The 13,421-nt window shown below is 38.9% G+C and overlaps 2 protein-coding genes across 2 annotated transcripts; both read left to right on the top strand.

Annotated features, from left to right (window-relative positions):
• The first annotated feature begins 603 nt into the window (after positions 1-603).
• Positions 604-1,644, top strand: LOC139884587 (uncharacterized). The gene is made up of 3 exons (XM_071868603.1): positions 604-1,051; positions 1,170-1,322; positions 1,565-1,644. Exons 1-3 carry the CDS (start codon positions 604-606, stop codon positions 1,642-1,644), a joined length of 681 nt encoding a protein of 226 aa, XP_071724704.1.
• Positions 1,645-2,904: 1,260 nt separating this feature from the next.
• Positions 2,905-3,516, top strand: LOC139884586 (uncharacterized mitochondrial protein AtMg00310-like). The gene has a single exon (XM_071868602.1). The coding sequence runs from the start codon at positions 2,905-2,907 to the stop codon at positions 3,514-3,516; it is 612 nt and encodes a 203-aa protein (XP_071724703.1).
• The last annotated feature ends 9,905 nt before the right edge of the window (positions 3,517-13,421 follow it).

Genomic DNA, 13,421 nt, shown 5'->3' with positions numbered 1-13,421 from the left:
TCCATACTGGCAAGCCTTCTATGAAACGGGTCTACATCTGATGGCCCTGATGACGTTATCTCAGAAACTCCCCCTTTCAGGACACCTACTGCTCTTGCTTTGCCACCTGCAGCAATCACTGAGACGGTAGCTCATCAGGAAGGTATAGACAAAAAGAAAACAGTAACTATTGATATGATCCCCCTCTCCTAAAAAATGAAAGGTGTCCAACATTTACCCCTGGGAAAGGAATCCAGTGTTTCTATCTTAGCAATGGATACCGACGCCACAATGCAACGATTGACCCCTCTGTGGAAGAAGGAGATACTCTGTCCCGACCATGCCTGCTATTACAGAAAGTGCTTTGAGTCCAGCACTTGTTCGGGATCTAGGGCATCGACATAAACTAGTAGCAGCTGTCAATACGAAGAAAGCAAAACCATCTTATCTTCCTACTAAAACAGGGACAGCAAAGAAACTCAAAAGGTATAACCCCTACGATCTATGCTCTCATGTATTTGAGAATGTTGATGATACTCAATTACTCAAAACTCCTGTCCTGATGGCTGATGAAGTCAGTAACTGGGCTGAGGTGGCTTGCCCGAAAAAGCCACCGGTTGTAAAATGAAGATCCTCTCCTGGAACTGTCAGGGTCTTGGTTCTCCCCTGACGATTCGAGCTCTAACGGCCCTAGTGGCCAAAGAGAAGCCGGATGTTATTTTTTTGGTGGAGACTAAGAATCGAGAGCTAGTTCTTTCAAGAATTCATCGGAAACTACGTTTTGTTAACTCTTATATTACAAACCTTATAGGCACAGCTGGAGGTCTGGCCATGTTTTGGCATTCTCATGTATCTATACAGGTGGAAATAGCTACTCCAAATTTTTTTGATACTATATGCTCAGAGATAGGAAGGGGAATCACCATGCGACTAACCTGCATACATGCTCCAGCAACTCCTGATTTGCGCCAACCTTTATGGACTGCTCTCAGACGCCTGGCTTTCATCGGTTCTTTACCTTGGGTTTGCGTAGGAGACTCCAATGAAATAGCCTACCAGTGGGAGAAGTTTGGTAAGAGACCCCCTGATTTTTTCACGAATGCAATCCTTTAGAGAAGTATTACATGATTGTGCACTGATGGATATTGAAAATAAAGGATGCGCTTTCACCTAGACAAACAATCGCGAAGGGGAAGAATTGGTTAAGGAGTGGTTGGATCGAGTTCTGTGTACCTGGAACTGGTGGCTAACTTATTCTGAGGCTGAAGTCTTTGCTTTCCCAGCAGTAGGGTCAGATCACAGTCCTTTGATGCTTAACACTGAAGGCCAGCAGCGCCGTAATGGTAAGATCTTCAAATTCGAAGCTTACTGGTTGCAACATCAGTCTTGTCGGAAAGTTATTCAGGAGGCCTAATCATTAGCTCGGGCAAAGGGATATAACCTGCCAAAAGTATTAAAACAGGTTAGTTGGGCTCTTTTGCGATGGAGTAAAGTCAGTTTTCCTAAAGCAAATGAACAGATTGCAACCATTCAGTAGCAACTTCAATCAATTACAAATCAAACATATGGTTCTTATGACAAGCAGCTAGTTCAGCAGTTGAAAGACAAGCTCCACGATGCTTAGCAGCAGGAGGAACAGTATTGGGTGTTGAGATCTCGGATTAACTAGCTCCGATGGGGTGATAGGAATACTAGTTTCTTTCATGCCACTACTATTCAACACAGAAATAGAAACAGAATAAGGATGCTACTCGATGAAGAACAACGATGGGTTAATAACGATCAAATTCTCAAGCAAATGACGATGGACTTCTTTTCAACGCTTTATAAATCTGAAGGAGCTTGTGACTATGGGCCGATTCTTGAGAAATGTGCAAGTGTTGTCACAAATGATATGAATATGCAACTCATTTTAGAAGTTACCGGAGAGGAAGTCAAACTAGCTGTTTCTCAGTTGGAAAGACTCAGGCCCCAGGTCCGGATGGCTTCAACGGTCTCTTCTACCAACATCATTGGGATATATTAGAATATGAGGTTTTCTTCTCGGTTCAACAATTCTTTCAATCGAGTTCTATGCCACCGGAACTAAACCGAACCACACTCACTCTTATTCCAAAAGTCCCGAATCCAGACAACCTAGATCAATACAAACCCATCAGTCTTTGTAACTTTGCATATAAAATAATATCCAAAGTGATCGCTAACCGACTAAAACCCCTCTTGCCCGACATCATCTCTACCAAGCAAAGTGCATTCGTCAGCGGTCGCCAAATACAGGACAATATCCTAATTGTGCAAGAGGTTCTACATCAGCTCAAAACCAAGAATCGCAAGCGAAAATTTCAGGCTGTTGTAAAGATGGACATGAAAAAAGCGTACGATCGAGTCGAATGGGATTTTCTCCACAACTACTTACTCAGGTTAGGCTTCCATTCTACTTGGGTTATATGGATTATGCAATGCATAACTACTGTTTCCATTAGTGTTAAATTTAATGGGGAACAGCTAGAGTATTTCCACCCCACGCGAGGAATTCGGCAAGGAGATCCTTTATCTCCCTATCTGTTTATTCTCATGGCGAACATGATGACTGCTCTCATCCATCAAGCTATCCATATGGGGAACCTTAAGGGTATCCAACTAAATAGGTGGTGTCCAACTTTGCCTCATTTGTTTTATGCCGATGATGCTATCTTCTTTCTACACGGGTCAATACAGGAATGCCAAGAACTCTCCAACATTCTGAATCAGTATTGTCTTGCTACGAGACAGGCTATAAACAGAAACAAGTCGGGTATTTTCTTTAGTAAAGGCAGCCCTGACAGACTTAAGGAAACTTTAGCTCAGGAAATCAGAATACCTATGCTAGCAAAAACTGGGAAATATCTTGGTATCCCGTCTGATTAGGGACGTTCTAAACGAGACATGTTTGTGTGGATACTAGGCCGAGTTAATGTCAAGCTTGATGGGTGGAAGGAAAATCTTATCTCTAAGGGGGGAAAGGAAATCCTTATTAAGAGTGTTGTCCAAGCTATCCCACATTACGCTATGTCTATTTTTAAGATACCTGTTTCGCTTTGCCAATCCATTGAAAAAAAGATTGCCCCTTTTTTGTGGCAAAATGATAGCTGGAAATCTGGAATCCAATGGAAACACTGGGAGGTACTGAAGACTAGGAAGAAGATGGGAGGTCTAGGGTTTCGAGACCTAGTGGCTTTCAACAAAGCCATGTTAGGTAAACAGGCCTGGCGTCTAATACAGAATCCTACTTCTTTATGGGCAACTCTCTTCAAAGGTTTGTATTTCCATTCTCAAGATTTTTTAACAGCTTCAAAAGGTACTAGATCTTCCTGGGGTTGGCAGAGTATCCTAATGGGAAGGGATTCCATTTCATCAAAGCTTCAATGGTCGGCAGGGGATGGTATGAACATTAGGATTCAAGAAGATCGTTGGCTTTCTAAAGGCAGAATAGGTGGAACGGCTGCTGTACAGGAACCTGAAAGAGTTGCTGATCTGATTGACACAGACACTAAGTGATGGAATTTGTCTTTAGTGGAACGTTTTTATGATGCGGAAACTACTGCAGAAATTCTTAAGATACTGATCAGGCCGGAATATACGACTAACAAGGTCATCTGGCCGTGTACCGTTCAAGGCGTGTTCACTATGAAAAGTGCCTATAATGTTATCAGACAAGAGGCATCTACTCCTACAGTTAACAGAGCTTCTTCCTCATATCAACCACCAAAGCAACTATGGAACACCATATGGAAACTCCAGATTGCTCCCAAACTTAAATTTTTCCTCTGGTCACTCTGTCAGAACGCATTGCCAACAAAAGAAAATCTATTTCGCAGGAAAATTAGTGCTTCTCCTATATGTACCCTCTGTTTATCTAAATTGCCTAAGACTACGAAACACTTATTTTTATGCTGCCCCTAGACCTCACAGGTTTGGTCTCATCCCCAAGTCAGAGTTTCTACACAACTAGCAACAATTCATCGCATAGAGGAATGGATTACTCATCTGTCTACAAAAAACCAGACTGTACCTGGTTTGGAGCTTATCGCCACCCTGTTATGGCAGATATGGAAGTCTCGTAATCGCTTCATCTTCGCTCGACAAAGACCTGACCCCTTTCAGGTTGTTGCTCGTGGAACAGGTACGCACGACCGCTCTAGCCTCAGCTTCAGTCCCCGAAATCGTGTCAAACCACCGACGTCCCGATCTCAGTACCCTATGGCGGCCTCCAGATCCAAGCGCTCTCAAGATCAACATCGACAGGGCTTATCAACCAGGAAGCATTACAGGATCAGTAGCCTATAGTTGTCGCGATCAAACCGGTACTTTGATTGAAGGATTTACGAAGACCGTACCTGCGTATTCGGCATTGCAGGTCGAGGTTGAAGCCCTGAATATCACTCTGATTCATCTGATCAACTCCACCAAAAATAGGGTTTCTCTCATCGAATCTGATTGTCTCGTACTCGTTGAAGCGGTTCGAGAAACTGATGCATCTCCATGGGAGATCAGACCCTTGATCACCGAAGCTGTAGCTCTCTTCTCGCGTCTTCCTCATCTGCGTGTTCGATTTTTCCCTAGAGAGGCTAATTCAGTGGTAGACTGGGCCGCAAAGGCCTGCAATAGTGGCTCTTTACCAGAAACTTGGGCTTTGTCCCCTCCTGCTCCTTTGTTAGATTTATTAGCTCTTGACGCTTTTCAAGCAGGTTGTAACTATCGGTTCAGCTAATGCAGTGTTTCTTTCCGTCCAAAAAAAAAAAGCATGAAAAGACATGCACATGATAAACCTTTAATCCTATATCAAAATCTCAAAGCATGCCTAATTTCAATCATTTAAGAATATACACAAATCCAACCAAAAATTTGACATATAGAATGAATGATGACAGACATTTCCCATTAAGAACTCAAGACCTGATTGTGATCATCGAATGATGACACAAATGGAAAAACAGATAATCATCACTAGTTATCCTAATTGCAGCGGCACACATATATGTTTACACATGCAATTGACATATCAAATGGCAATAAAATCATGCAAATTAGGCATCAATAGAAAGGACATGGCATCTATTACATTTCTCATGAAGGCCCTAAGGTCAAACAAGCTTATTTACATGCTTAATTTTTGCCTAAATATGCCTTAGATTAGCACAGGGCAGACAAGCACACACTCAGATCTAAGAGGTTTTGACCTAGTAAAACATGTCCAAAAAATCTATATAAAAAAAAATTACTAGTCATTCTAAAGACAATGAGGAATAAGTTTCATGGACAACTTTGTCCAAAAACTATCACAGAAGGTAGGACCAAATAAAAGGATGCTGAGGCTAATTAAGGACATAACCTGAAGAACACCAAGAATATGAAGAAATCGAGTAGACTGTAACGTGTTTTTCAAGGGTCAAATATTGGCCATTTGGGCCATGTGACCTATCGATTCGAAGGTCTCGGAACACACTTTCTAAGTTTAAAGGTCTTGAGTTGAAATAAGGCCATTTAAGAAGGTCTTGAGTTGAAATAAGGCCATTTAGGACCTCATTTTAGGCTAAACATCTAAGAGAGCAGGAAATAGCAAAGAGATGAAAGAGAAAGAGAGTTTAGTGAGATGGACTTTTTGAAAAAAAGAAAATAAAGCCCCCTCTACATTTTGGAGGGAAAATGGTATTTATAGCACCCCCAAATTGGTCGATCTCAACCATCGGTTCAATCTCATATTTGAAATTCTAGGCTAATAGCCAAATCATGATTTTAAAAGCCTAATCATCATGAGGAGGTGTCAAGTAATCATCAAATGGGCTTGATTTGTGAAAACCCAAGCTAAAAATGAGAATTGTACTTAAGGGTCCGATTAGGGATCAAATTGCAAATTCACGAACCCTAAAGGCAATCTACAAAATCTTGAGAAATTAAGGGGTCCAAACCGGCTTGCCCTGTCGGTGGGGAAAACCAATTGGACCAATGAGACAAGTTCATGCTAGTTTAACTTGTTCTTGACCAAATCTTGACCAGTTCTATTTGGTTTTGGTTGGTTCATGCATTTGTGGCCCTTGTGAGTTCAAAATTAATGCAATTTGATCTTTAAAAGACCAAATTGAAAAGAAAAATTGCACGATTTGAGGAGAAATTGTCTAATTTTGACTTAATTAAGCACCAATTAAACTTCATAAATGTGATATATGGACCTTTATTGACTCAATTGAGCTATTATCGCAAAAAATAGTGAACTAAAACCATGGGTACTTAAGATTGAGCCGTGAAGGCTAAAATGAGCAATTTTGTAATTCATTGGCCAAAATTGAAAAATAATTGAAATTGAATTAAATTAATGTTGCAATAGACCTATTAAACTAATTACCCATGTGTAAAATCACCTTACTCAAATTGACTTTGATTTGAAGTGCCAAAACTTAGGCCAAAAATGAATCAGGGTCTAATAATAAAATTGGGCCTAGATTCATGCAATTGAACCCTAGTCTTGAATGGGTCAGCTTCAATTTCTTCAATTGAAACTCGACGGCTTGGTTTTCTTACTTTCAAGAAAGTGAAATCCCTCAAATCAGGAAGCACTAATGTGAATTTCTCAAAATTGACCCTGGATTTAGACTTATTTTTAAAAAGTAATTAGAAAATAATTGTCTATTCGTAAATCATGAAAAATCAATTTTGACCCCCTAATTAGAGCTAAAAATGGCAATTTGTCTTTCGACATGGTAATTTGAGAAGTTGAATGCATGGGCGGATTTGGAATAGTCCTTAGACCAAATGTCATAAAAATGAACAATACCTAAATATGGCTAAAATAAAAGTAATTTTATTTTTGGTTGATATTGAACCTAAAACAGAAATTTCAGAAAACAAGGTTCCTAGTTGAATTTTGCCAAATTTTTGACATTCAAGTCAAATTGGTACTAAAAGAAATGTTTTACGGATTTAATATTTTTTTCTAATTTTTGTCAAAGATTTGACCAAAAGTCAACATTTAGTTGACTTATTCTAAAATGTTGATTTTTGAGCTAAATATTTGGATTTTTGAAAAATTAACTTGCAAAAAGTTAAATTAAAGCTAAATGGTATTTTTTTTTTTTTGGGTGAAAAGCCAATTTTTGACCCGGCACTAAAAAGTCAATCCAAAAACCAACCATTTAAATTTTCGGATTTTTTTTCGAAAACGAGTTGGAAATTGTTTTAAAATAATAATACAAAAGAAACAAACAAAAAAAACAACACTTTTTAGCTGAGAAACAGCCTCTGTCACGATCAGAATCCAAAAACTTGATTTTTTTTAAAAAAACTTTTTTTACGCGTCAACTAAAAATCAAGTGTCAATAGTAAAGTAGTTTGAGTGGTTGAGGATCTCCTTTCCTGTGTATGGTTAAGGCAAAGCGAAGGCTATACTGTTTGATCTGTCATCAATATGTTGGGGTCGAGTATTCGTAAGGTTTCAATGTGAGGCACTTGCCTATACGAAGTTTATGTTATTTACTTATTGAGTTTTCAACTCATTTATTGTTGTTTAACCTTTTTCAAGCTCATAAGTATTAGTCTCCCACCTTCTTGTTTTGGTCTTCCCGCATATATGGAGGTTTTGGTGCTCAACATAGAGAATGAGGCAACTAACATCCTCTTCTAGCACCACACCACCATGGTGTTGGTCAACAAGGATGTGAGGTACCTAGTTCCCCATATCTATCTGACCTAGTTTGCTTGGATCGACAAAGACTTCTATAGTTCTCTTCGTGAGTTCGATGGTCCACAAAAGATGTTGATGAGCCAATGGTGCCCCCTCCTGATGGCACCGTGGATGACCTTGATTCCAACCCCAATTACGACCTAAAGCCCGAGCCTGAGCCCGAGTGGTGAGGATGCCAGCTTTTGGTGGGAATCATTTTTGGTAGCCACCCTTGTAGAAAGCTAGGAGAAACCCATCCCCCCTTTCCCATTTTGTGTGGGGTGTACATTAGAATGGCCGAAGAACTCAGGCTTGTAAATGAATCCTTCTGATATAATGAAGCATATATAGGTTGTATAGTATATGTATGTTTTCCTTACTATCAGTCTGTTGTTGATGTTTGAGTGATTGAGTTGCATTCTTCCACATGTGCAAAATTGAATGATAAAAATAAAACGGATGGTGACTCCTCTCGAGAAGTCGCAAATTAATCCCGTGGCAGGTGTCACGTTCCCATGGTAAGGAAAGGTCTGAGGCATGACAGAAGATGTCAAGTGAGGCGGAAAAAGACTCCCAAATTCGATCGGGAAAGAAAAAAACAGGAAATCAAGGCCTAAAAACGAGAAATATAGTAAAGCATAAAGAAACTGAGAGCCAGCATGTGAAGTTCCTTTAAGGGAGGGTACTTGTGCGAAGGAGAAGATCACTCAAGTCATCTTAAGCAAGTTCAGCGACATTACAATCACCTAGTACCCAATCGGATCCTAACAAAATGAGTTAGGCACGTGAAAGAACAATTGTTTTCATTATAAGATTACTGTTTCCACTTATCTCTAATTTTAGATTAATAAAGAGAAAGGCTGTGGATGTCTTCTACTCGACAGCTTATATCTTTTTTTTTCTTCCACGAAATTGACAAAGAGGTCTTGAAGCCCTTAAAATTAGGTCTTGAAGCCCTTAAAATTCTTACTGGGTTGATATTACAAATTCAATTGCAGCCGCATATGGGTACCATTAATAGTGATCCTACGCAAATCACGTCATTAGAGCTATTAGCAACTCTGAAATTCTCATCCATGCTTTAATAATTAGGGATTTCATATGTCTTATAATCTTTTGCCTTATTATTTTGAAGATGTAATGTAAAAAAAATAAAGAGAAAAATGTGACTAGCATTTAGACATAACATACGATGTTTAGTGAAAAAGTTGTTATGTAAAGATTTATCTTTTGGTGTCGCCAACCATTATTTTTAATCACAAAACATTCAAATAAGCTACAAGTAAGTTAAATAATTTTACTCCATATGAATGAAAATGAAAATATATGAAACCAAACCGCACCTACACTTTCGAGTCTGTTGGGAATGACCGATCCCCAAAAAACCGGATTCGACACTAAATCGAACCCCTAAATCAATGCAGAAGCGAACCCCGGGAAAAACAACACGTTTCACCGATCCTAAAGCACACCACGGATTCGAGCGTACCTTTTAGCCACAGATTAAACACCGACGCCGATAGAGGAAGAGAAACTTAGTCTTGTTTAATCCGGTGAAGCAAAATCGCCTTGGCGCTTCACTGTTTTGCTTTTTGGAGAAAACGACAGAGAGAGAGAGAGTTGAGAGAAACGTACATCTTTTTCCTTTTGAACAAAACGGTATCTTTTTCTCTCTCTCTCCCCTCCCTTTTATACCCCCTTCTTTCCACGGGCCCTATTCCCGTGGACCGGGCTTTCTGGGCCCAACTTGGGCGGACGGGCCTTAAGCCCAAATCAAATAAAACCTTCATCTCCCACTCGCACATGGTGGGCCGAACAGGATTCTCTTTACCTCTCTTCAACTTTCATACCGGTGAATAATCCGTGCGACCAACATACTTTGAGAGCTCATTGCTATACATCTGTTAGGAATATGTAGCAGCTCATAATTGGGCGTCACACTTTGAGTAGATTTAGTATGCAGTACCCTAGATCGATCGATCACATTTATATCTCTCTTGATCTCTTTTAAACAATGATATATATTGTATTCACAATTATAATTATCACAAAGACAGTCATAATTGGTCGACCAGTGAATATAAAAGTACAATGTGATTCTCCAAAATCGATCTTCTTCTTTCCTTTAAACTCTCAATTTCAGTTCAGCTTGCTTTTCTAGAAATGTCCCATTAGATCGAATCAACTCATGATCATTGACAACGTCCTAATATAGCAAACACTAAATAGAAACCTTGAGAATAAGTAAAAGTCATGAGGGCACTAAAATTGAGGAACTCTTTTCCTTAAGAGTCTCACACGTCATAAAAGTTGAGATCAAACTTTTTGTCACTCTTATTGGTCGGCTCATGCATACGTAGTATGAAATACGTATTACAGTATTAACTCCTTTCCCATGGAGCATATGTCTACAACTTTCAATACCGTACAGATGATAGTTCAGACATACCCAATGTCTAACTTGAGTTCACGTATCTACTCTTTTACATAATTCATCAGAACTCACATCTGGCATCTTAGACAGATAAAGTAAAATATGTGGGGTATTTTACTTTCAGACATAGTAAGTATTATGTCCTCATCTTAACACTCAGTTAAGGCGACATACGTATTTTAAGCTTGAGCTCTCGATCATCACCTAGATAATAAGCTTAAAAACAGTCTCATCTCTATTCATCACACAGTAAATAAAGGCGATTACCCGTGTGAGTGGGCTAATCTTTTATCTGTCCGACATACTTTCTCAACTTATAATAATATACTGAGTATTAAGATGCATAAAGATCAAACAAAGATTCATAGGCATTAATAATGAAACAACACTAGTTCATAAATGTGAACAACTCAGGGAAATTACAATCCAGTACATCAGACTCTACACAATCCTAGAAATTTTATATGACCACAAAACACATCTCTAGGTATTGGCTTTGTTATAGGATCTGCTACCATTCTATGCGTAGATATGTACTGTAAGTTCACATCCTTTCGTGCAACCATATCCTTGACAAAGTTATACTTGGTATCTATATGTTTGGTCTTGCCATGCTATTTTGGATCTTTGGTGTACGCTATAGCTGCTTGGCTATCACAGTTAACCAATAATGGATTTGCAGCTTTCTCAATAACACCTAAATGATCCAAAAATCTCTTAAGCCAAACTCCTTCTTGTACTGCTGTTGATAACGCAACAAACTCAGCTTCCATCGTGGATAAGGCTATGCACGTTTGCTTCTTACTACTCCATGATATGGCGCCATTGCTCAGTAAGAAAGCAAATCCTAAGGTAGATTTCCTTTCATCCAAATCTCCTCCCTAATCAGCATCTGAATAGCCTTCAAGTCGCAGATCCTTTCCTTAGTAATTCAACTTGTAATCAGCAGTTCCCTTCAGATACCTCAGTTTTCTCTTAACGGCTTTCCAATGTACTAGACCTGGATTGGATTGGTATCTACTCACCATTCCAACTACAAAACATATGTCGGGTCTTGTACACATCATAGCGTACATCAAGCTCCCAACAGCACTAGCATAAGGAACATGTTTCATTTGTTCCTTCTCTTGTGGAGTCATTGGACATAGTCTATGGCTCAATCCTTCACCTTTTGCAATAGGAGTGTCTATGGGTTTACAATCTTGCATACGAAATCGTTCAAGAACCTTATTTATATAGGTTTCTTGTGAAAGAGACAATAATCTCTTTGAACGATCTCTTGAAATCTTAACTCCAAGAATGTATGCAACCTCACTCATATCCTTCATCTCAAAGTTGGAAGATAACCAACTCTTGACAGTATGAACAAACTCCATATTACTTCCGGCAATTAGTATATCATCAACATATAATGATATGATCACAAATTGATCCTTGGATCTTTTGATATATACACAATGATCCTCATCAATCATCGTAAAATCATATGCCATTATGGCATTATGAAAACGTATATACCATTGTCTTGATGACTGCTTAAGACCATATATCGACCTCAAAAGTCGACATACTTTTTCTTCTTGGCCTTTCACTATGAAACCAGCAGGTTGTTCCATATATATTTCTTCCTCTAATTCTCCATTGAGGAAAGCAAGTCTTTACATCCATTTGATGTAATTCAAGATCCAGACTAGCCACTATTGCCAGAATAATGCGAATTGAGGTAAATCCCACTACAGGAGAAAACGTATCTTCATAATCAATTCATTCCTATTGATTATACCATTTCGCCACAAGGCGAGCCTTATGCCTTTCAATCGAGCCATCAGCCTTTTGCTTTATTTTGAGAACCCATTTGTTCCCAATAGCTCTGCGTCCTTTTGGCAGATCAACCAGTTCCCAGACTTGGTTTGATTTCATTGACTCCATTTCCTCTTCCATTGCATTAATCCATTTTTCCTTACTAGGGCAATTTAGAGCTTCATAAAAGTTTCCCCTTCAATGTCAAAACGTCGTCGAGGAATACTTTGGCGACTTGTTCGCCGTATGGGAGATTGCACATTTTACACATCATTCCCCATTATGCTCCCACTTGGATGAAGTCCACTAAGGTCATTATCTTGATCCAAGGTTTCAAATAGGGAACAATCTTCCCCTATTTCGCCCTTCTTAGGAAATTCATCCTCTAGGAATGTGACACCTCGTGATTCAAACTCAGTTATACTTCCACTTTCTTACTCACCTATGAATACATATCCTTTTGAGTGTTCAGAGTACCTTATGAAAATACTCTTCTTTCCTCTAGGACCCAATTTCCCAAATTTGTGAGAGGACTCATGTGTATAGGCGGCACAACCCCATGGCTTAAGAAAACTTAAGTCCGGTTTTCTACCTGTCCATAACTCATATGGAGTAGAAGTAACTGATTTGGAAGGCACACGGTTAAGTATGTAGGCAGCAGTTAACAACGCATCACTCCAAAAGGTAATAGGTAAGTTAGCATGCGCCATCATGGACCTAACCATTTCTAGTAGGGTTCTATTTCTTCTCTCCGCAACACCATTTTGTTGAGGAGTATATGGAATAGACAACTATCTTTCTATTCCTTTTTCATCACATAATTTTATGAACTCATCAGACAAATATTCTCGACCTCGATCGGATCTCAATGCTTTTATTTTCTTGTATAATTGATTCTCTACCAAGTTCATAAACCTTTTAAAACAACTTATTGCTTTAGATTTATGAGAAATCAAATAGACATATCCGAATCGAGTATAATCATCAATAAAAGTGATGAAATAAACAGCCCCATGCCTTCCTTTCACATTCATTGGACCACAGACATCAGAATGGATTAAATGCAGAGGAAATTCAGCTCTTTTTCCTTTTCCAAATGGTTTCCTTGTTGTTTTCCCTTCTAGGCAATGCTTACATATGGACAAATCGACTTTTTCAATATTGCCCAACAAGCCCTCTTTGGCTAGTCTATTCATACGCTATTGGCCAATGTGACCAAGTCTAGCATGCCACACATTCACATCATTATCATATGTATTAGGAGACATGAGAAGGGAATAACAAACATTAGCATTAACATAATCAATATTTAATACAATAAAACCATCCAGAAAATAACCACAACCATAATAATTTGTATCCAAAAACAAATTCACACCTCTACTATAGAAGTTCATATTAAAACCTAATATAACCAACACTAATACAGACACTAAATTCTAACGAATCTTCGGAGCATACAACACATCATGAAGGAACAAAGTGCGTCCACCACGCATATTCAGTTGGCAT

This window comes from Rutidosis leptorrhynchoides, unplaced genomic scaffold, assembly GCF_046630445.1.
Source record: "Rutidosis leptorrhynchoides isolate AG116_Rl617_1_P2 unplaced genomic scaffold, CSIRO_AGI_Rlap_v1 contig573, whole genome shotgun sequence".
Classification (NCBI taxonomy): domain Eukaryota; kingdom Viridiplantae; phylum Streptophyta; class Magnoliopsida; order Asterales; family Asteraceae; genus Rutidosis; species Rutidosis leptorrhynchoides.
Note: the sequence above shows the minus strand (reverse complement) of the source record. Positions and strands in the feature narration are given on the sequence as shown.